The 20,222-nt window shown below is 47.8% G+C and overlaps 1 protein-coding gene across 1 annotated transcript in view; it reads left to right on the forward strand.

Annotated features, from left to right (window-relative positions):
• Nucleotides 1–239: 239 nt before the first annotated feature.
• The window catches only part of LOC128836111 (serine/threonine-protein phosphatase 6 regulatory subunit 3-like), a 48,682-nt gene continuing 28,699 nt past the window's right edge, over nucleotides 240–20,222 (forward strand). The window contains exons 1-6 of the mRNA XM_054026127.1: nucleotides 240–475; nucleotides 631–726; nucleotides 2,184–2,556; nucleotides 6,131–6,283; nucleotides 11,522–11,671; nucleotides 17,974–18,038. Of these exons, the coding sequence (XP_053882102.1) occupies nucleotides 240–475; nucleotides 631–726; nucleotides 2,184–2,556; nucleotides 6,131–6,283; nucleotides 11,522–11,671; nucleotides 17,974–18,038 (1,073 nt within the window). The remainder of the gene's footprint in view (nucleotides 476–630; nucleotides 727–2,183; nucleotides 2,557–6,130; nucleotides 6,284–11,521; nucleotides 11,672–17,973; nucleotides 18,039–20,222) is intronic.

A 20,222-nucleotide genomic window follows, 5' to 3' on the forward strand; every position in this document is an offset into this window, starting at 1 on the left:
AGGTGCCATTGAGTCCGGTGCGGGGCCATCTGCCAATGCCGGGGGATCATCATGGTGCCAGTGGGATCGCAGTGCCTTCCAACCTTGAGACCTTTGCAAGGGCCAGGGCCCTGACTGGACAACTACTGGCTCTGATGAGCGTGTCGAACAGAATGGAGCATGTTGCCCCGAGCTCATATCCAGCACCAGATCCTTCGGTACCGACCAGAGGAAAACTGGCCTTTCTGTCATCGGCAAAGATGTCTCTGGTACGGCACCGGTCGATGGAAACAAAGGGTACTGCTCCCCCAGGGTCTCCTGAAGAGTCCTCGTCCTCAGAATCAGAGGTGGAGCCCTGTGCAGAGCCAAAGGGCCACTGCCAATATCTGTCCTACATCCCGCTGGTTCTTGGTGTCTTCAAGCCAGCACCGATCCTCCTCCCTGGCTCCGACCAAGAAGCCAAAGAGAACCACGAGGGGAAGATCCCCCATTTCCCGTAAGGGCTCTCCTCCGCCCGGTCCTTTCCAAGACCCGTGCCGGGCGACTTGACACCTCCATCACGGAGTTGGGCCCCAGCTCAAGTAGAGCGGTCCAGCCCATCCTGCACTATGCCTGCCATCCCAGACAGTGATGAGGTCCTCTGTCATCTAGAAGTCCCGTCAACACCGGAGGCCCTGCAGGCAGCGCAGGAGATCCTGACACTACCAGTGCTGCCCACACCAGCTCTGGCAGTACCCTGGTCAAAAGGTAAACCCGCCTTGGGTCCTTACTGTGTGTCCCCACCTCAGCGGCACCGCTCCCCATCACGGGGGATGTCCTGCCAATTCTCGCCCACTCGGAGCCGTCACTTTAGGGAGGAAAGCTCAACGAAGCCCTCTTCAGTCTCCGGGCCCTTGGCACTGACACGCATCCCCCAGCAAGAGCATCACGACCAGCTGTTCATGTCTCCAAGGCCTCGGCACTGGTCACGCGAACCATCATTTGAACGCGGCCACTGGTAACTGATGCCTGTTGCTGACACGTGGACCCCCGCCGTCGGGAAATCAGACAACGGGGTACCAGTCGAGCAGCGTGAGGCGTGGATCGCAGGTCTACCGATGCCGATCTGCTGAACACCAGTGGGCCCTGAGTTCCCGCACGAGGGACTGGACTCGGTCGGTCAGGTTGACGTCGAGGCGTAGCGGCTGGCACCACATGGAGAAGGAACGCCGGTCCACTCGATCATGATTGCCTGTCAGAGACCACTCTGCCTCCGGCTCCAGAACTGAGCAGGTGTCCTTGACGGCAGGACAAGCCCCGGCACCAGCGGTACCATCCAATTGTCGGGAAGGCAACCGACCCCGTGGCCCCAAAGCCAGTGGCTACCACCTGCCTGGTACCCCTGGAACCTGTGGGGGTTTCCCCAGCTCTTGGAGACAGTCCGCTTGGTGGCGGAGTCCTCAGATAGGCCATCAGCCTCAGCATCCCACCCTCCAAGAGAAGTAGAGGCCCTTTAAGGTAGGACACCCTAGGCCCACGAGCAGACAGGGGAACAGTCTGCTGGACCACCAGGGGACGTGGCGGCTCCCACAGCACTGGCTTCGTCCTCGAGGAGGGCATGGCTGTGGCCAGGTTGGCCCTCCAGGCAGGTTCGGACGCAGCGGACTCCGCAGCTGGCACCATGGACTCGGCCATCTCATGCAGCGGGCATCCTGGCTGCTCCTCTCTGGCCTGTTGACAGAGGCTCAGCAGTCAATGCAGGACCTCCCCTTCGACGGCCAGGCCCTGTTTGCAGAACAGACGGACAGTAAGCTGCATGAGCTAAACGACTCCTGCCCCACCCTGAAAACTCTAGGGCTGTACATCCTCGGTCCAGCCTGTAAGTGGTTCAAACCGCACCCAGCTCAGGGTCAAGAGAGCCAACCCCAGCAGGGCCGCCCCCCAAAAAGAGCAGGAGCTACAAACACCTTCTCCCTTCGCCCAATCATGTTCGACCTGCAATAAGCAGGGGAGCAAGTGGGCGTTTTGAGGGTGGGCCCGAGGGCGATGTACCAGACTATACCCTGGATCTATCTTTCCCGCCTTTCTCCAATCGCCTTTCTTTTTTCTTCCCAACATGGACTACCATAACTTCAGACCGCTGGGTCTTCAGTACAGTGGCGCAGGGTTATACCTTCCAGTTTCTGTCTTCCCCCCCTACACCCTTCTTCCCCATCCCTCTTTAGGGACTTCCCTCATGAGAATCTCCTCGCACAGGAGGTAGAAGGGTTGCTGCAGCTGGGTGCGATGGAAGAGGTTCCTCATGAATACAGGAACAAGGGATTCTATTCCCAGTATTACTTAATCCCAAAGGCCAGGGGCGGTCTACGGCCCATCCTGGACCTGCAAGACCTCAGCAAATACCTAAAGAAGTTGAAGTTTCACATGGTCTCCCTGACCTCCATCATCCCCTCCCTGGATCCGGGAGACTGGTATGCCACTCTCGACTTGAAGGACATGTATTTTCATACAGCGATCTTCCAAGCACACAGGCACTTCCTACACTTCACAGTGGGGTCGGACCACTACCAGTTTGCGGTCCTCCCTTTCGGAGACAAGGCAAGGGTCATCCTTATAGCCACTACTTGGCCGTCACAACATTTGTTTGGTATGCTGCTGGACCTGGCAGTAACACCCACACTTCCACTTTTGTCCCGCCCAGACCTGATCTTGCAAGATCACAGCTGTTTACTCCTCTTGAACCTCAGGGGCCTCCACCTGACCATGTGAATGTGCCATGGTTGATCCCAGCAGAACAGACCTGTTCAGAACATGTCTGCCAGGTCTTGCTAGGTAATGGGAAACTGTCTACTAAAGTGACTTACCTAGCCAAGTGGAAGCATTTCTGTGTGGTCTTCCCAACAAGGTCTCTCTCTGACTTGGTTGCCCCTTCAGTCTGTGCTGGAATACCTGCTCCATCTGAAACAGGGACTAGCTTTTTCATCAATCACAGTGTACCTAAGAGCAATCTCAGCCTTCCACCCTCTGATGGACAGTATGTCTATCTTCTTTCATGAAATGTCCATCATCTTCCTGAAGGGATTAGAAAGATTTTATCCTCAGATTCGCAAACTGATTCCACCTAAACCTGGTCTTATCAAGACTCATGGGACTCCCCTTTGAGCCCCTGGCATCGTTCCCTCTCTTGTATCTCTCCTGGAAGGTTGGCTTCCTGGTAGCAATTACTTAGGCCAGGAGGGTCTCAGAAATCAGGGCCCTTACATCAGAACCTCCGTATATGGTGTTCTTTAAGGACAAGGTTCAACTGCGTCCCCACCCAGCATTCCTTCCAAAGGTGGTCTCATAGTTTCATAGTAATCGGGCTATTTCCTGCCAGTTTTCTTCCTGAAATCGCACAGGAATGCAGAGGAGTGGCATCTCCACTAGCTGGATGTTAGACGCGCCCTGGCCTTCTACGTGGAGAGGACCAAACCGGTCTGTAAACCACGCAGCCCTTTGTGTCAGTAGAAGACAGGATGAAAGGCCTATCGATTTCAACCCAGAGAATTTAATCCTGGATCACTCCCTGTATGTGCACGTGCTACAAGCAGGTGGGCAGTCCAACCTCTTGCCATCTTGACCGTCCATTCGACCAGGGCTCAGGCTTCAGCAGCAGCATTTCTGGCCCATGTCCCGGTCCAAGACCTCTGCAGATCAGCGACCTGGTCGTCAGTTCATACCTTCTCCATCCACTACACTATCACCCAGTAGGCCAGAGATGATGCCAAGTTTGGCAGAGCAGTGTTGCAGTCTGCATGTCCAGGAACTCTGAACCTATCTCCTTGGGCACCGCTTGTCATCTAATGTGAAATGGACATGAGCAAGCACTCGAAGAAGAAAAAACTATTACTAACCTTTCCGTAACTCTTGTTCTTCAAGATGTGTTCCTCATATCCGTTCCACAACCTCCTGCCCCCCTGTTGGAGTTAGCTGGCAAGAAGGGACTGAGAGGATGTGGGACTATTAGGCCCCTTTATGCTGGCGCATGAGCTCATGGCACCAGAGGATGCTAGTTGCCTTAATAGATACCACTGAGGGAAAAATCTTCAGCAATGGTGAACGTGGCGTGCGCACACCTAATGTGGAATGGACATGAGCCACACAGCTTGAAGAACAGTGGTTACAGAAAGGTTAGTAACTTTTTTTATTCAGAAACCAGTTTAATGAAAGCTAAAAAGTACATTTTAGCCTGTTTAATGCACAGACTATAAGCCTTTTTCTGAGCCACTTATAGTTTGGTTATTCATTAGTGATTAACTACCTCTGTAATGTATTGACTTTGTTTAATGGAGCAAAATAGAGAAAAAGCAATTGCACTAAAATGCAACAAAATATCCTTTCCTTTCTTTGGAAAGGAGCATGCTTTGGTATGACATACCAAAATAAAGCAGAAATAAGTGGTCCAGAAGAAGGATGTATCATGGGGGGCAAGACAAAGTTTCTGTATACACGGTGGAAAAGATTGGGGAAGCTCACTTTAGAGATATGCTTAAGAGGATCTGAGGTCTATAAAAAGACAGAGGAGAAAAGGTAGATCATTTGTAGATCACCAGGGACATCTGGTGAAATTGAAAGGCTACAGATATAAAAAAAATGTGCATTTTTCATAAGGAAACCTGCAGAAATCAGTGTTCTAAGATTATAATTGTGGTCAAGAGCATACAATTTGAAGAATAGTGAGAATATCCATATTTGTAGTAGGTAGTGTGACAGACCCAGACCAGTGGGGTACAGGAGTCTGGTAGAGGGCAAATATACTGGTCACTGGATGAATAGTTTTCTGTTCCCTGAGTGACCAGAGCAGGGGCTGCACTAGAGTAATCAGGAACCTGCTAGAACCAGTTAAGGCAGGCAGGCTAATTAGGACACCTGGAGCCAATTAAGAAGAAGCTGCTAGAATCAATTAAGGCAGGCTAATCAGGGCACCTGGGTTTTAAAAGGCGCTCACTTCAGTTTGTGGTGTGAGGAGCTGGGAGGGTGTGCTGCTGGAAGACTGAGAAGCACAAGTGTTATCAGACACTAGGAGGAAGGTTGTGTGGTGAGAATAAGGAAGCTGTTTGGAGGAGGCCATGGGGAAGTAGCCCAGGGAGTTGTAGCTGTCATGCAGCTGTTACAGGAGGCACTATAGACAGCTACAGTCCACAGGGCCCTGGGCTGGAACCCAGAGTAGAGGGCGGGCCCGGGTTCCCCCCAAACCTCCCAATTGACCTGGACTGTGGGTTCTTCCAGAGAGGAAGGCCTCTGGGCTGTTCCCCAACCCACATGGTGAATCTCTGAGGCAAGAAAATCTGCCAATAAGTGCAGGACCCACCAAGATAGAGGAGGAACTTTGTCACAGTAGGTAGGATGCTTTCTTAGAAAGGAGATAAAAATCTCCATTCAGGGCACAACTGAACCACTAAATAACGGGGACACTTCTTCCTAATCCCTGTTTGCTGTTTATTGTATAACTGTCCACTATGAGCTTTTTGCCTTCCTTGGAAGCAGCTGGTATCGACCACTGTCAGACAGTTTATCTGAGTACACAAACCACTCGTCTGATTTGGTATTGCAATTCCTAAATTCCTGTTCAAGTATGCTGGCATTTATGACAGCAGTAGGGACCATTCAACTTTTACAACATTCTCTTCACTAAAACAAACATAGTTATTCTGAAGTCTGCAGCTAAGGTTTATTTCTCTCTTCTGACTTTAGAAAATTTACCACAATAATTATTAATTTTCGTGCCTGGATAAATACAAAAACTGCTTAACTAGACACACTGGACTTGAATAGTTAAAGCTTGATAAAGTGTGTTCTAAATCACAGTTCTCTCCAGTAAATGTCCGTTGTGGGCCTGAATGCAGTTCCTTTTATGTGTCCATAATGCCACTAAGTTTGTATACTCCATATCTTTTTATTTCCCCCAGCCTAATTGTCTTCTCATTGTTCCCAGTCCATAGTGCTAGAAAATAAGTGTTAACGTATGGAACTAGAACTTGCTGTCCCACAACATAATGTCATGCTACTACTGCCAAATTGGCCATACAAGATTCTTACCACATTTTCTGTTTGTGGATAAATAACACTGAGCTGACTTGAAATAAATGTGTACTTTTAAAAAAAATTGTTCCCATGGACTTTTTTTGTCTAGAAAAGTGTTATGAAGACAACATGGGGCATATTGGATCCATCTGTGGGAAACATTCGCTTAAATGTGATTAGGTTGATATCCAGCCTTCTACAGACTAACACAAACAATGTGAACTTGGAACTTATGGAGTTGAACAGCATAGGAGTTAGATTGGTAAGAATAATTTACTTACACTGTTAAAAGCTCTACACTACCCTCTTTATTTTTATAAAATCACAGAAATTAGAGGGCAAAGTCCTGTTAAGATATCACAATGTCTATTCATTTTGTCAGTGCAGATTGTGCCCTAGAGTGTTTTTGCAGTAAGCCATGTGATGAGGTTTTCACCACTTCCCTTGTGAGACTATTCCACCATCTGGATTTTGTTAAACTTTCTTCCCGATGGTAACCGAGAATTTTCCTCAGCTCTGCTTAATCATTTACTCTTTAGACCTCTATACAGTACATGGCTTTTCGTACTCCTCGGTGTTTACACTCTACAGACAGATCTAGATTGCTACCTTATCTTTGCTATCTCCCCATGCTCAAATTCTTTCAGCCAACCTACATAAACGTACTTTGCTTTTATTCTTTCTTCCTGAGTCATTCCTTAATTTTTTTGTTCTTTTAATTCCTTTTAAATGTGTCAGCTGTATATAGTGCATTAAGTACAGTCCCATCAGTGACATTAAGGACTGGTTATCTCGCTTGTCTGAAGTGGTACCTCTCTGTATGCTGCCAAACCTGTAGTGGTTTCGCCACTGTATTGCACTTGAAAACCTGTATCTAGTTGGCAATCTTCTTGCCACATAGATTTTCCCACTGAATATGTATTTTTGCCTTATGTTCTAGCATGCATTTTTTCCAGGTTGACTTTTATTTCCTACTTATGCTTCAACCTTTTTATTAGTTGCCATTATTTTTGTCCTCCTTGGCTTTGCATACATCTCCATTTTATATAATCTTAATTAGGTATGCTGTTTGTATAATACGTTATATTAGTGTAGAGTGTAAAATAAAACTAGGCCTAAGCCATTTAAACGTTCTTCATATTCTGCAGTGGATGCCATTTTAAAATGATTTTACAAATGCAAAGTTTACTATGGTATTCCCTATACTTGGAATGGGAAATACCATAAATCTCTTGGTGGGCTTAATTACTGTGAGTAGTAACCATCCAGTTTTAATAGCACCTTCTTAAGGAAGACTGTTGCTATTTCCTAAAGACATTTTGAATGATACATTGTCACAGTTCAGGGCAACTGCACCTGTATTCCCTCTCTATGGTCCCTCGAGGACACCCACTCTAGGCTTCCTCAGCAGTCACATCTCTTGGACAGAGACCCAGGTCTCCACTCCCTCCTGATTAGGGTTTTTCCAGGATGCACAGTCCCCTTCTTACATTGTGTGATATTCCCAGCAAGCAGCATTTGCACTTAGCTGTTTATATCATTTGGAGAGAAAGCAAAGTGCCCACACAACGCTATCTAAGCAAGCACACTTATTCTTAAGGTGAAAGCATTACAGAAAAAAATATTAAACAATAAAAACCTACATGCATGCTAATAAGCTTACCAGAGTTCACCCCAACTAACCTCGGGCTCGGATAGGTGTCAGTTCTTCAAAACCCACAACTGAGTTTTTCCCCATGGTTAAAAGGTCAGAACTATCTCAGATTCAGAACCACCATGAATAGTTTGGTCTTTCCTTTATTCAGCTTGGGTCTTTGATCTTCAGGTTCCAGGAACAGGTAATCAACAATATTGTCTCCTCAGGGGGTAGCTTCAAAAATCTGGGTTTTTGCATAACTGGATGTGGGAAATTTACATTCACGTCCCCCTAGAGATTCCCAGGAGAACCACTTAACACTGTATGTCCTAAAAGTCCATTCTTATCTGGCACATAATTTAATACGGTCATTTGAAGTTCATAACACTTGCCAGGATTCACATAACATTCTCTTTCCCTTTCCCCCCAGCCCCAGGCTATAAACAATACATATTGGGGAGACTACAATGGGTCATATTGGAAGGTGAACTGTTAGGCTGGAGGGAGGTTACCAGTGGAGTTTCTCAGGAAACAGTCTTGAGACCAATCTCATTTAACATTTTCATTAATGACCCTGGCACAAAAAGTGGGAGTGTGCTAATAAAATTTGCAGATGACACAAAGTTGTGAGGTATTGCCAGTACAGAGGAGGACTGGAATATCCTACAAAAAGATCTGGATTTCCTTAAAAACTGGATTAATAGAAATGGGATGAAATGTAATAGTGCAAGGTCATGCACTTAGGGACTAACAATAACAGTTTTTGCTCTAAACTGGGGATTTATCAGTTGAAGCATCAGAGGAGAAAGACTTGGATGTATAGGTTGATCACAGGATAAGGCTGGTAAGCCTAATTGGTTGAAACTGTAGTACAGAACAGAATTATCAGACATGTTTTTTGTAAAGGGAAATCATGCTTCACCCATTTATTAGAATTCTTTGAGGAGGTCAACAGGCATGTGGACACGGGAGATCCAGTGAATATAGTGTACTTAGATTTTCAGAAAGCCTTTGACAAGTTCCCTCATCAAAGGCTCCTAAGCAAAGTAAGGTGTCATGGGATAAGAGGGAAGGTCCTCTATGGATCAGTAACTGGTTAAAAGATAGGAAACAAATGGTAGGAATAAATGGTCAGTTTTCAGAATGGAGAGAGGTAAATAGCGGTGTTCCCCGGGGGTCTGTACTGGGACCAGTCCTGTTCAACATATTCATAAATTATCTGGAAAAAGGGATAAACAGTTATGTGGCAAAATTTGCAGATAACTATTTTGAGTAGTTGGGTAAGTCCAAAGCAGACTGTGAAGAGTTACAAAAGAATCTCACAAAACTGGGTGACGGGCAACAAAATGGCAGATGAAATGCAGTGTTGTTAAATGCAAAGTAATGCACATTGGAAAACATAATCCCAACTATACATATAAAATTATGGGGTCTAAATTAGCTGTTATCACTCAAGAAAGAGATCTTGAAGTCATTGTGGATAGTTCACTGAAAACATCTATTCAGTGTGCAGTGGCAGTCAAAAAGAATGTTGGGAATCATTAGGAAAGGGATAGATAAGACAGAAAATATCATATTACCTCCATATAAATCCATGGTACACTCACTTCTTGAATACTGCATGTAGATTGGTTGCCCCATCTCAAAGATATATTGGAATTGGAAAAGGTACAGAAAAGGGCAATAAAAATGATAAGGGATATGAATCAACTTCCATATGAGGAGAGATGAATAAGACTGGGACTTTTCAGCTTGGAAGAGAGATGATTAAGGGGGGATATGATAGAGGTCTATGAAATCATGACTGGTGTGGGGAAAGTAAATAAGGAAGTGTTATTTACTCCTTCTCATAAGACAAGAACTAGGGGTCACCAAATGAAATTAATAGGCAGCAGGTTTAAAACAAACAAAAGGAAGTATTTCTTCACACAATGCAGTGTCAGCCTCTGGAACTCTTTGCCAGAGGCCTGTTGTGAAGGCCAAGACTATAACAGGGTTCAAAAAAGAACTGATAAATTCATGGAGGATATGTCTATCAATGACTATTAGCCACGATGAGCAGGGATGGTATCCCTAGCCTCTGTTTGCCAGAAGCTGGGAATGGGTGATGGGATGGATCACTTGATTACCTCTCTGTTCATTCCGTCTGAAGCATCTGGCATTGGCCACTGTTGGAAGACAGGATACTGAGCTAGATAGACCATTGCTCTGACCCAATATGGCCACTTTTATGTTCTTACGATGACTGTGAGCCACCAATGAGCTGCGGCTGTGAAAAAGTAATGCAGTCCTAGGATCCATCAGGCAAGGTATTTCCAGTAGACACAGGGAAGTGTTAATACCATTATACAAAGGATTGGTGAGACCTCATCCGGAATATTGTGTGCAATTTTGGTCTCCCATGTTTAAGAAAGATGAATTCAAACTGGAACAGGTGCAGAGAAGGGCTACTAGGATGATCTGAGGAATGGAAAACCTATCTCATGAGGTAGGAGACTCAATGAGCTTGGCTGAGGGGAGATATGATTGCTCTTTATATATATACTTCAGAGGGATAAACACCAGGGAGGGAGAGGAGTTATTTAAGCTAAGCGCCTGTGTGGACCTGACAAAAATGGATATAAACTGGCCATCAACAAGTTTAGGCTTGAAATTAGACCAAGGTTTCTACCTGTCAGAGAAGTAAAGTTCTGGAGCAGCCTTCCAAGGGGAGCAGTGAGGGCAAAAAAACTGACGTCCAGACTGAGCTTTATACATTTATGGAGGGGATGATATGATGAGACTGCCTACAATGGCATGTAGCCGATCTGTAACAAACCTCTCCAATGGCTGGTGATGGGATACTAGACGGGGAGGGCTCTGAGTTACTACAGAGATTTCTTTCACAGGTGGGTGTCTGGTGGATCTTACCCATATACTCAGGGTCTAACTGATCACCATATTTGGGGTCGACAAGGAATTTTGCCCTGGGTCGATTGGTAGACCCTGGGGGTGTTTTGTCTTCCTCTGCGTCATGGGGCACAGGTTGCTTGTAGGTTTAAAATAATGTAAATGGTGGATTCTCTGTAACTTCAAGTCTTTAAATCATAATTTGAAGACTTCAGTAACTCAGCCAGAGGTAGGGGTCTATTACCGGAGCGGGTGGGTGAGGTTCTGTGGTCTGCAGTATGCCGGAGGTCAGACTAGATGATCATGATGGTCCCTTCTGGCCTTAAAGTCTGAGTACCTTTGGACTCCAAGTTACTTAATTTTAATTAAATAATGATTTTCAAGTATATTACAGGAAGTTGCCATGTCTGTCACACATAATGGCATTGCTAAATTTTATTAAAAAATCTCAGATCATTGAGTATTTCTAAGAACTCTCTCATAATTCTGAATGTTGCCAGTGACAGCTGCCAAATTTCTTGTTTCCATATAAGAAACATAATTGATCTAAATCAGAGAGACAGAAAAATTAATATTTAAATGTATATTTTTTCACTATGTGCCTTTGTGTAGCCAGTACTTGAACATAAAAATATGAAAGTATTGTAGGAAATGAAGGGTAGGATTGGAAGTATAGACATCTGGGTTGTCTTTCTGACTCCACTTTTGTCCCTCTATTTCCCTATCTATAAATTGACCAGTACTGATCTACATCATATGGCAACTATGGGTTGTAAAATTGCTATTTAGGTGCCAAATGTGTGTAGATTTGTCTTTCTAAAACAATAAATTGCTATCTAAGCCATATACAAAATTTTAAAGTATTTAAGAGATTGCCAGTTACTGTCTGACTTTCTAGAACTACACTGCTGCTTGTTGTGTTCAGTGAAAAGACCCCAGTATGTGTAATCAAATCCTTTTGAATTTGTCTTGCAGGATATGTTTTTTAAATACACATGGAATAACTTCTTGCATACTCAAGTAGAAATCTGTATTGCATTGATTCTTGCAAGTCCCCTTGAGAGCACAGAAAATGGCACAATTACAGATCAGGACTCCATTGGGGACAGTCTCTTACTGAAACATGTAAGTTGTGCTTTTGTGGACCTTCTGATGTTGTAAGCCTTGTTCTTAACTATTGTAGCTGTTTTCTCTTTCTAGTGGAAATAAAACCGTGTCTTAGGGTATGTCTACACTACGAAATTAGTTCGAATTTATAGAAGCAGGTTTTATTGAAATCGGTTGTATACAGCCGATTGTGTATGTCCACACAATAAAATGCTCTAGGTGCTCTAGTCGGCAGACCGCGTCCACAGTACGAGGCTAGCGTCGACTTCCGGAGCATTGCACTATGGGTAGCTATCCCACAGCTATCCCACAGTTCCCGCAGTCTCCGCCGCCCCTTGGAATTCTGGGTTGAGATCCCAATGCCCGGATGATGCAAAACAGTGTCGCGGGCGGTTCTGGGTACATGTCGTCAGGCCCCTCCCTCCCCCGTCACAGCAACGGCAGACAATAGATTCGCGCCTTTTTATCTGGGTTACCTGGGTTACCTGTGCAGACAACATGGAGCCCGCTCAGCACAGCTGAGCTCACCGTCACCATATGTCCTCTTGGTGCCGGCAGACGTGGGACTGCATTGCTACACAGCAGCAGCTGCTAACTGCCTTTTGGCGGTAGACGGTGCAGTAGACTGGTAGCCTTCATCGGCGATCTGGGTGCTGGCAGCCGTGGGGCTTGCCTTTTGGCAGTAAATGGTGTATTATGACTGTTAGCCGGCCTATTACAAGTCGGGTCATCGCACATTAGCAGAGTCTTCCCTGAGCAGCAGCTCGTGCAATAGGCCTGAAGACCATCGTCATACACCGCCCCGTATTTGCTGCCAAGCACCCAGAAAGATGCCGAGGGCTATCAGTCACGCTGCACCGTCGTCTTAAGATGTAAAAAAATAGATTTTCTCTGTATTCATTTGCTTCCCCCTCCCTCGGTCAAATCAACGGCCTGCTAAACCCAGGGTTTTCAGTTTAATCTTTGGGGGGGACCAGTCTGTGACAGTTGTTTGTGTCTCTCCCTGATGCACAGCCACCGTTCTTTATTTTAATTCCCTGTGCCTGTACGCCATGTCGTCACTCGGCCCCCCTCCCTCCTTCCCCTAGGCCGTCAGATACTACGTTTGCGCCACAGCTCGAGCCGAGAAGCGGTTCGCGCCTTTTCTTTGAATTCTGGGTTGAGATCCCAATGCCCGGATGATGCAAAACAGTGTCGCGGGCGGTTCTGGGTACATGTCGTCAGGCCCCTCCCCCCTCGTCACAGCAACGGCAGACAATAGATTCGCGCCTTTTTACCTGGGTTACCTGTGCAGACAACATACCACGGCAAGCATGGAGCCCGCTCAGCTCAGCTGAGCTCACCGTCACCATATGTCCTCTGGGTGCCGGCAGACGTGGGACTGCATTGCTACACAGCAGCAGCTGCTAACTGCCTTTTGGCGGTAGACGGTGTAGCATGAGTGATAGTCGTGGGGCTGGCAGCCGTAGGGCTGCATTGCACCAGCCCCTTGCAGGCGATGGTATATTATGACTGGTACCCGTCGTCGTCATACTGGTATGGCTGTCAATCATGGCCACCTGGGCAGACATGCTACTGTTTTGATGATGACGGTTACCAGTCATAATATACTATTTTCTGCCAATTGCCCAATATTGTCTGCTAAGCACCCAGAAGAGGCCGAGGGCGATGCTGGGTGCTGGCGGACGTGGGGCTGGCAGACGTGGGGCTGCATTGCTACACAGCAGCAGCCCCTTGCCTTTTGGCAGATGATGGTATATTATGATTGGTACCCATCATCATCATACTGGTATGGCTGTCACTCATGCTGCAGCGTCGGCTGCCACCTTAAGATGTAAAAAATAGATTTGTTCTGTGTTCATTTGCTTCCCCTTCCTCCGTGAAATCAACGGCCTGCTAAGCCCAGGGTTTCCAGTTTAATCTTTGGGGGGGCCATTCTGTGTGACAGTTGTTTGTGTTTCTCCCTGTTCCTGTACCTGTACGCCATGTCGTCACTCGGCCCTCCCTCCCTCCCTCCCTCCCTCCCGCCCTCCTTCTCCTGGTCCATCAGATACTACTTTCGCGCCTTTTTTCTGACCAGGCGCCATAGCTAGCACTGGGATCATGGAGCCCGCTCAGATCACCGCGGCAATTATGAGCACTATGAACACCACGCGCATTGTCCTGGAGTATATGCAGAGCCAGAACATGCCAAGGCGAAACCCGGACCAGGCGAGGAGGCGATTGCAGCACGGCGACGAGAGTGATGAGGAAATTGACATGGCCATAGACCTCTCACAAGGCACAGGCCCCAGCAATGTGGAAATCATGGTGTCACTGGGGCAGGTTGATACCGTGGAACGCCGATTCTGGGCCCGGGAAACAAGCACAGACTGGTGGGACCGCATCGTGCTGCAGGTATGGGACGATTCCCAGTGGCTGCGAAACTTTCGCATGCGTAAGGGCACTTTCATGGAACTTTGTGACTTGCTTTCCCCTGCCCTGAAACGCCAGGATACCAAGATGAGAGCAGCCCTCACAGTTGAGAAGCGAGTGGCGATAGCCCTGTGGAAGCTTGCAACGCCAGACAGCTACCGGTCAGTCGGGAATCAATTTGGAGTGGGCAAATCTACTGTGGGGGCTGCTGTGATCCAATTTGCCAGGGCAATGAAAGACCTGGTGATAGCAAGGGTAGTGACTCTGGGCAACGTGCAGTCAATAGTGGATGGTTTTGCTGAAATGGGATTCCCAAACTGTGGCGGGGCGATAGACGGAACCCATATCCCTATCTTGTCACCAGAGCACCAAGCCACCGACTACGTAAACCGCAAGGGGTACTTTTCAATGCTGCTGCAAGCCCTGGTGGATCACAAGGGACGTTTCACCAACATCAACGTGGGATGGCCGGGAAAGGTACATGATGCTCGCGTCTTCAGGAACTCTGCTCTGTTTCGAAAGCTGGAGGAAGGGACTTTCTTCCCGGACCAGAAAGTGACCATTGGGGATGTTGAAATGCCTATCGTGATCCTTGGGGACCCAGCCTACCCCTTAATGCCATGGCTCATGAAGCCGTACACAGGCAGCCTGGACAGGAGTCAGGACCTGTTCAACTACAGGCTGAGCAAGTGCCGAATGGTGGTGGAATGTGCATTTGGACGTTTAAAAGCGCGCTGGCGCAGCTTACTGACTCGCTCAGACCTCAGCGAAAAGAATATCCCCATTGTTATTGCTGCTTGCTGTGCGCTCCACAATATCTGTGAGAGTAAGGGGGAGACCTTTATGGCGGGGTGGGAGGTTGAGGCAACTTGCCTGGCCGCTGATTACGCGCAGCCAGACACCAGGGCGGTTAGAGGAGCACAGCAGGGCGCGGTGCGCATCAGAGAAGCTTTGAAAACGAGTTTTGTGACTGGCCAGGCTACTGTGTGAAACTTCTGTTTGTTTCTCCTTGATGAACCCTCCAACCCCCCCCCCCGACCCGGTTCACTCTACTTCCCTGTAAACCAACCAACCACCCCACCCCACCCTCCCCTCCCCCTTGCAGAGGCAATAAAGTCATTGTTTTTTCACATTCATGCATTCTTTATTAGTTCCTTACAGAGGTAGGGGGATAATTGCCAAGGTAGCTGGGATGGGTGGGGGAGGAGGGATGGAAAAGGACACACTGCATTTTAAAACTTTAACTCTTATTGAAGCCCAGCCTTCTGATGCTTGGGCGATCATCTGGGGTGGAGTGACTGGGTGGACGGAGGCCCCCCCACCGTGTTCTTGGGCGTCTGGGTGAGGAGGCTATGGAACTTGGGGAGGAGGGCTGTTGGTTACACAGGGGCTGTAGCGGCGGTCTCTGCTCCTGCTGCCTTTCCTGCAACTCAACCATACGCTCGAGCATATCAGTTTGATGCTCCAGCAGACGGAGCATTGCCTCTTGCCGTCTGTCTGCAAGCTGACGCCACCTATCGTCTTCAGCCCGCCACCTCTCCTCTCGTTCATGTTGGGCTTTTCTCATCTCCGACATTGACTGCCTCCACGCATTCTGCTGTGCTCTATCAGCCTGGGCGGACATCTGCAGCTCCGTGAACATCTCGTCCCTCGTCTTACGTTTTCTCTTTCTAATGTTCACAAGCCTCTGCGAAGGAGAAACATTTGCAGCTGGTGGAGGAGAAGGGAGAGGTGGTTAAAAAAAGACACATTTTAGGGAACAATGGGTACAGTCTTTCATTACAAGGTCGCATATTTCGGCTTGCAGGCAGCCATCGTAGGCCACAGTGTTTTGGCTTTTTTAACCTTCTTAACATGCGGGAAAGATTGCAAACAGCAGCGCATTTCCCATATCAAGGATGAATTGGGTTGTCCATTTAAAATGGGGTTTCAATGTAAAAGGAGGGGGCTGCGGTTTCCCGGTTAACATGCGGCACAAACACAAGTAAACCACCCCCCCACACACGATTCTCTGGGATGATCACTTCACCCCTCCCCCCCACCGCGTGGTTAACAGCGGGGAACATTTCTGGTCAGAATAGCAGGAACGGACGCCTCTGAATGTCCCCCTTAATAAAATCACCCCATTTCAACCAGGAGAGCTTTCTGGAGATGTCCCTGGAGGATTTCCGCTCCATCCCCATACACGTTAACAGACTTTTCCAGTAGATGTACTGGCCGCGATTGCCAGGGCAAATTAATCATTAAACACGCTTGCTTTTTTTTTGTAATGTTTACAAATAGTTACAAAGTTACACTCACCAGAGGTCTCCTGTGTGCCCTGAGGGTCTTGGGTGAGTTCGGGGGTTACTGGTTCCAGGTCCAGGGTCACAAACATATCCTGGCTGTTGGGGAAACCGGTTTCTCCGCTTCCTTGCTGCTGTGAGCTACCTACAGTACCTCCATCGTCATCTTCCTCGTTCCCCGAACCGTCTTCCCTGTGTGTTTCTCCAGTGAGAGAGTCATAGCACACGGTTGGGGTAGTGGTGGCTGCACCCCCTAGGATCGCATGCAGCTCCGCGTAGTAGCGGCAAGTTTGCGGCTCTGCCCCGGACCTTCCGTTTGCTTCTCTGGCTTTGTGGTAGGCTTGCCGTAGCTCCTTAATTTTCACGCGGCACTGCTGTGTGTCCCTGTTATGGCCTCGGTCCTTCATGGCCTTGGAGATCTTTTCTAATACTTTTCCATTTCTTTTACTGCTACGGAGTTCAGCTATCACTGCTTCATCTCCCCATATGGCGAGCAGATCTCGTACCTCCCGTTCGGTCCATGCTGGAGCTCTTTTGCGATCCTGGGAGGACTCCATGACGGTTACCTGTGCTGATGAGCTCTGCGTGGTCACCTGTGCTCTCCACGCTGGGCAAACAGGAAATGAAATTCAAACCTTCGCGGGTCTTTTCCTGTCTACCTGGTCAGTGCATCTGAGTTGAGAGCGCTGTCCAGAGCGGTCACAATGAAGCACTGTGGGATAGCTCCCGGAGGCCAATAACATCGAATTCCGTCCACACTACCCCAATTCCGACCCGCAAAGGCCGGTTTTATCGCTAATCCCCTCGTCGGAGGTGGTGTAAAGAAACCGGTTTAAAGGGCCCTTTAAGTCGAAAGAAAGGGCCTCGTTGTGTGGACGTGTCCAGGCTTAATTCGGTTTAACGCTGCTAAAGTCGACCTAAACCCGTAGTGTAGACCAGGCCTTATTAAATAGAGGCATGGAATAAAAAAAAGATTTAGTGACAGTTCACTACCCATGTTGAAGGCATGGTTTTGTTGATGCATGGTAGATTGCTCTCCAGTCTGCTAGGGGCTGGGAGGGCTGCAGCAGTAGCTCATCCATCCCTAGGATGAGACTGTTGTGTGGGACAACTAGTGTCTTGGGTCTGTCTGAAGAGGAATCCCTTTAACTTAAGAGTAGATTTGACTAGCTCTGCAGAGAATCCTTTCTGGTTTGCTGGGAGGCTTGTAAACGTTGTATGATTTGGGACCCAAAGTTAGGGTAATCTGGACATTCTGGACTAATTAATTTTGTCATTCATGAAAATAGATTTTCTGAATATAGCTCATAGTTCACTTACGGACAGATTTTCAAAAATGTTCAGTACTCAGCAGATTGTGTTGAGAACAAAGGGATCTGAACACTCACTTAGGTGCCTAAATAGGAGTTGTAGGGTGCTGATCTCAAGAATTTTGGTCTTTAATATAGTGAAAAGGGCTTAATGCACTTTGAGTTTTGTTTTGTGAACTTAAAAACACATTATGTGATCTAATAGTTTTCTGCCTGAAACTAATTGCTACTTCTATTTGAAATTATCTTAATATATGATCCTTTGTACTTAAGCTTCTAGAAACACTAAGCAAACACTTTATTTTAATAGCTTTTTCTTAAGTGCCAATTAGTGGAACGAATACTTGAAGCATGGGAAATGAATGAGAAGAAACAGTGAGTAACAAAGCCTTTACTCCTTTCCCAGAAATTGAAGTGCTACATTAGGGGGCTCAGAGCTGGAGGTTGGGGGGCAGGAGGGGGTGTGGGCTGCTGGATCCGGGCGGCACTCACCTGTGGCAGCTCCCCACAAGCGGTGACATCCCTTCCGCTCCTAGACAGAGGCGTGCCTCCGCCCGCGGGCGCTGCCCCCACAGCTCCAATTGGCCGCATTTCCCGACCAATGGGAGTTGCAGGGCCAGTGCTCAGGGTGGGGTGGAGACAGTGCACAGAGCTGCCTAGCCTCTGTCTAGGAGCGACAGGGACATGTTGCCGCTTGCAGGGAGCTGCCCAAAGTGAGCACCGCCCTCCCACTCCCCAATCCCCTGCCCTGAGCCCCCTCCCGCACCCAAACTCCCTCCCACAGCCCGAGCCCCGCAACCTCTCCCACACTCCGAACCCCTCGTGGCCATTCCTCCACCTAGGAACAGCAGGGACATGTCTCCCCTTCCGAGGAGCCACGCGGAGTCAGGTAGGGAGCTTGCCGGCCTCGTGCCAACCGGACTATAAATTGGACTTTCAATGAAGATCAGAAATGCTGGTTTATAGAGCTTTCCAGTTAGTAAAGTGCTGGATAACACAGCTTTTACTGCAATGTGTTCTTCCCTACCTCACCTTAAAATAAATTTTACAAGAGGCATAAACAAACATGGAATATGTTGAACATGCTTTTCTTCATTTGTCAGTAGGTGTGAGGTGTAATTATCTTTTGTACATGAATAAAAATACAAGTTAAGCTGGTAGAATAACTTGGGCAAGGAAGCACACTGACACTTGGACTAGAGCTTCTGTTGGCCTTTAATTTTCTGATTTCAATTCCTTACACTTTTCTTCCCCTGGCAATGTTGGTTCTTCCCAGACTGAACCTGTTGGTCCAATAAGTATAGGGTTTGGAAATTCCTAACTGATTCTGGTGTGAGCCCTTGGTCCAACTCTTGTCCATCAGACCCTCCTGTACATCAGGAAGAGGTACTGAGAAGTGCCATTCCTGGCACACTGACCTCCAGGTCTGGGGTTCACAGCCTGGAGGAATCCTTCGCTCTACTCCTCTCATCCAAAAAGAGGGCCTCTTCTCCAACCACTTCCAAGTTGAATGAGAGGCCATGCCCTGATACAGGAGTGTTAGGATCACACAAGGAGAATGCTACCATTCTCCCAGCTCTGATGGGCAAAAGCACTCTGAAACCAGCACTGTGTGTAGGGGTGGGGCAATCCCTGGTACGGGCAAGAGGAAAAACAAAAGTGGGTACCTCCTACACAGACACACAATTGTAACGAGTCATTAGTACCAAAGACTGCAATGAGACTGATGCTGGTGGCGCCATGAAAAGAAGGGAGCCCATCCCACTCCCTTGAGTCAAGGGCTAGGTATGCTGCCCAGAGGACATGGCCATCTTCACTAACCTGGAATCCCTGCTCCTGTCAGAACAGATCCTGAGCAGGGACATCTCCGCACCATTGGTCCAGGGCATGCAGGAAAGGGAGTGTCGCTCACTGATACCATCTACCAGATGGTGTGTAAGGATCCAAGGATCAATGGCACCGCCCATGGATTTTGAATCTGCTACCTCATCTGATGAGTGTTAGGGGGTGAGTGCCATCACTGAGACAAGGGGTCAGTCCAGACAGAGGATCCAGAGTCTCTTGGGCATAGTCTGTATCTCATAAGAGAGATTGTGCACCTCAGAACCAATGGTACCCTACTCCATGGAGACCACCCCAGTTCCCTTTTGTCTCCTCACATTAGCCTTACTGGGGTCCATGGGATCCATACGTGCGACATCCTGAATTCTTACAGTACCACAGGGAATCCAGACAGCCCTCCCTTTGCAGAGAAGATCCTGAACCACAAAAACTAATGGAGGGAAGAGGAGGAACCACCAGCTCAAACGGGGTTGGAATCTTCAAGCGCAGGCGAGGTGGTTGCACCAACCTCATCATTACCATGTGATGACTACAGACAATTTAAAGACCAACTGAGGAGGACAACTGACAGACCTTTCCACATGTTCCACTTTTACCTCAGGTTCTGAGGAATGTGAAGCAACAGGGAGTATCAATGATGTTGATTTGCTCCCAGATGGCCCAGGCAATTCTGGTTTCCCAGCATTCACCAGATATCAGCATGCCTATGCATCCATA

This window comes from Malaclemys terrapin, chromosome 4, assembly GCF_027887155.1.
Source record: "Malaclemys terrapin pileata isolate rMalTer1 chromosome 4, rMalTer1.hap1, whole genome shotgun sequence".
Classification (NCBI taxonomy): Eukaryota; Metazoa; Chordata; order Testudines; family Emydidae; genus Malaclemys; species Malaclemys terrapin.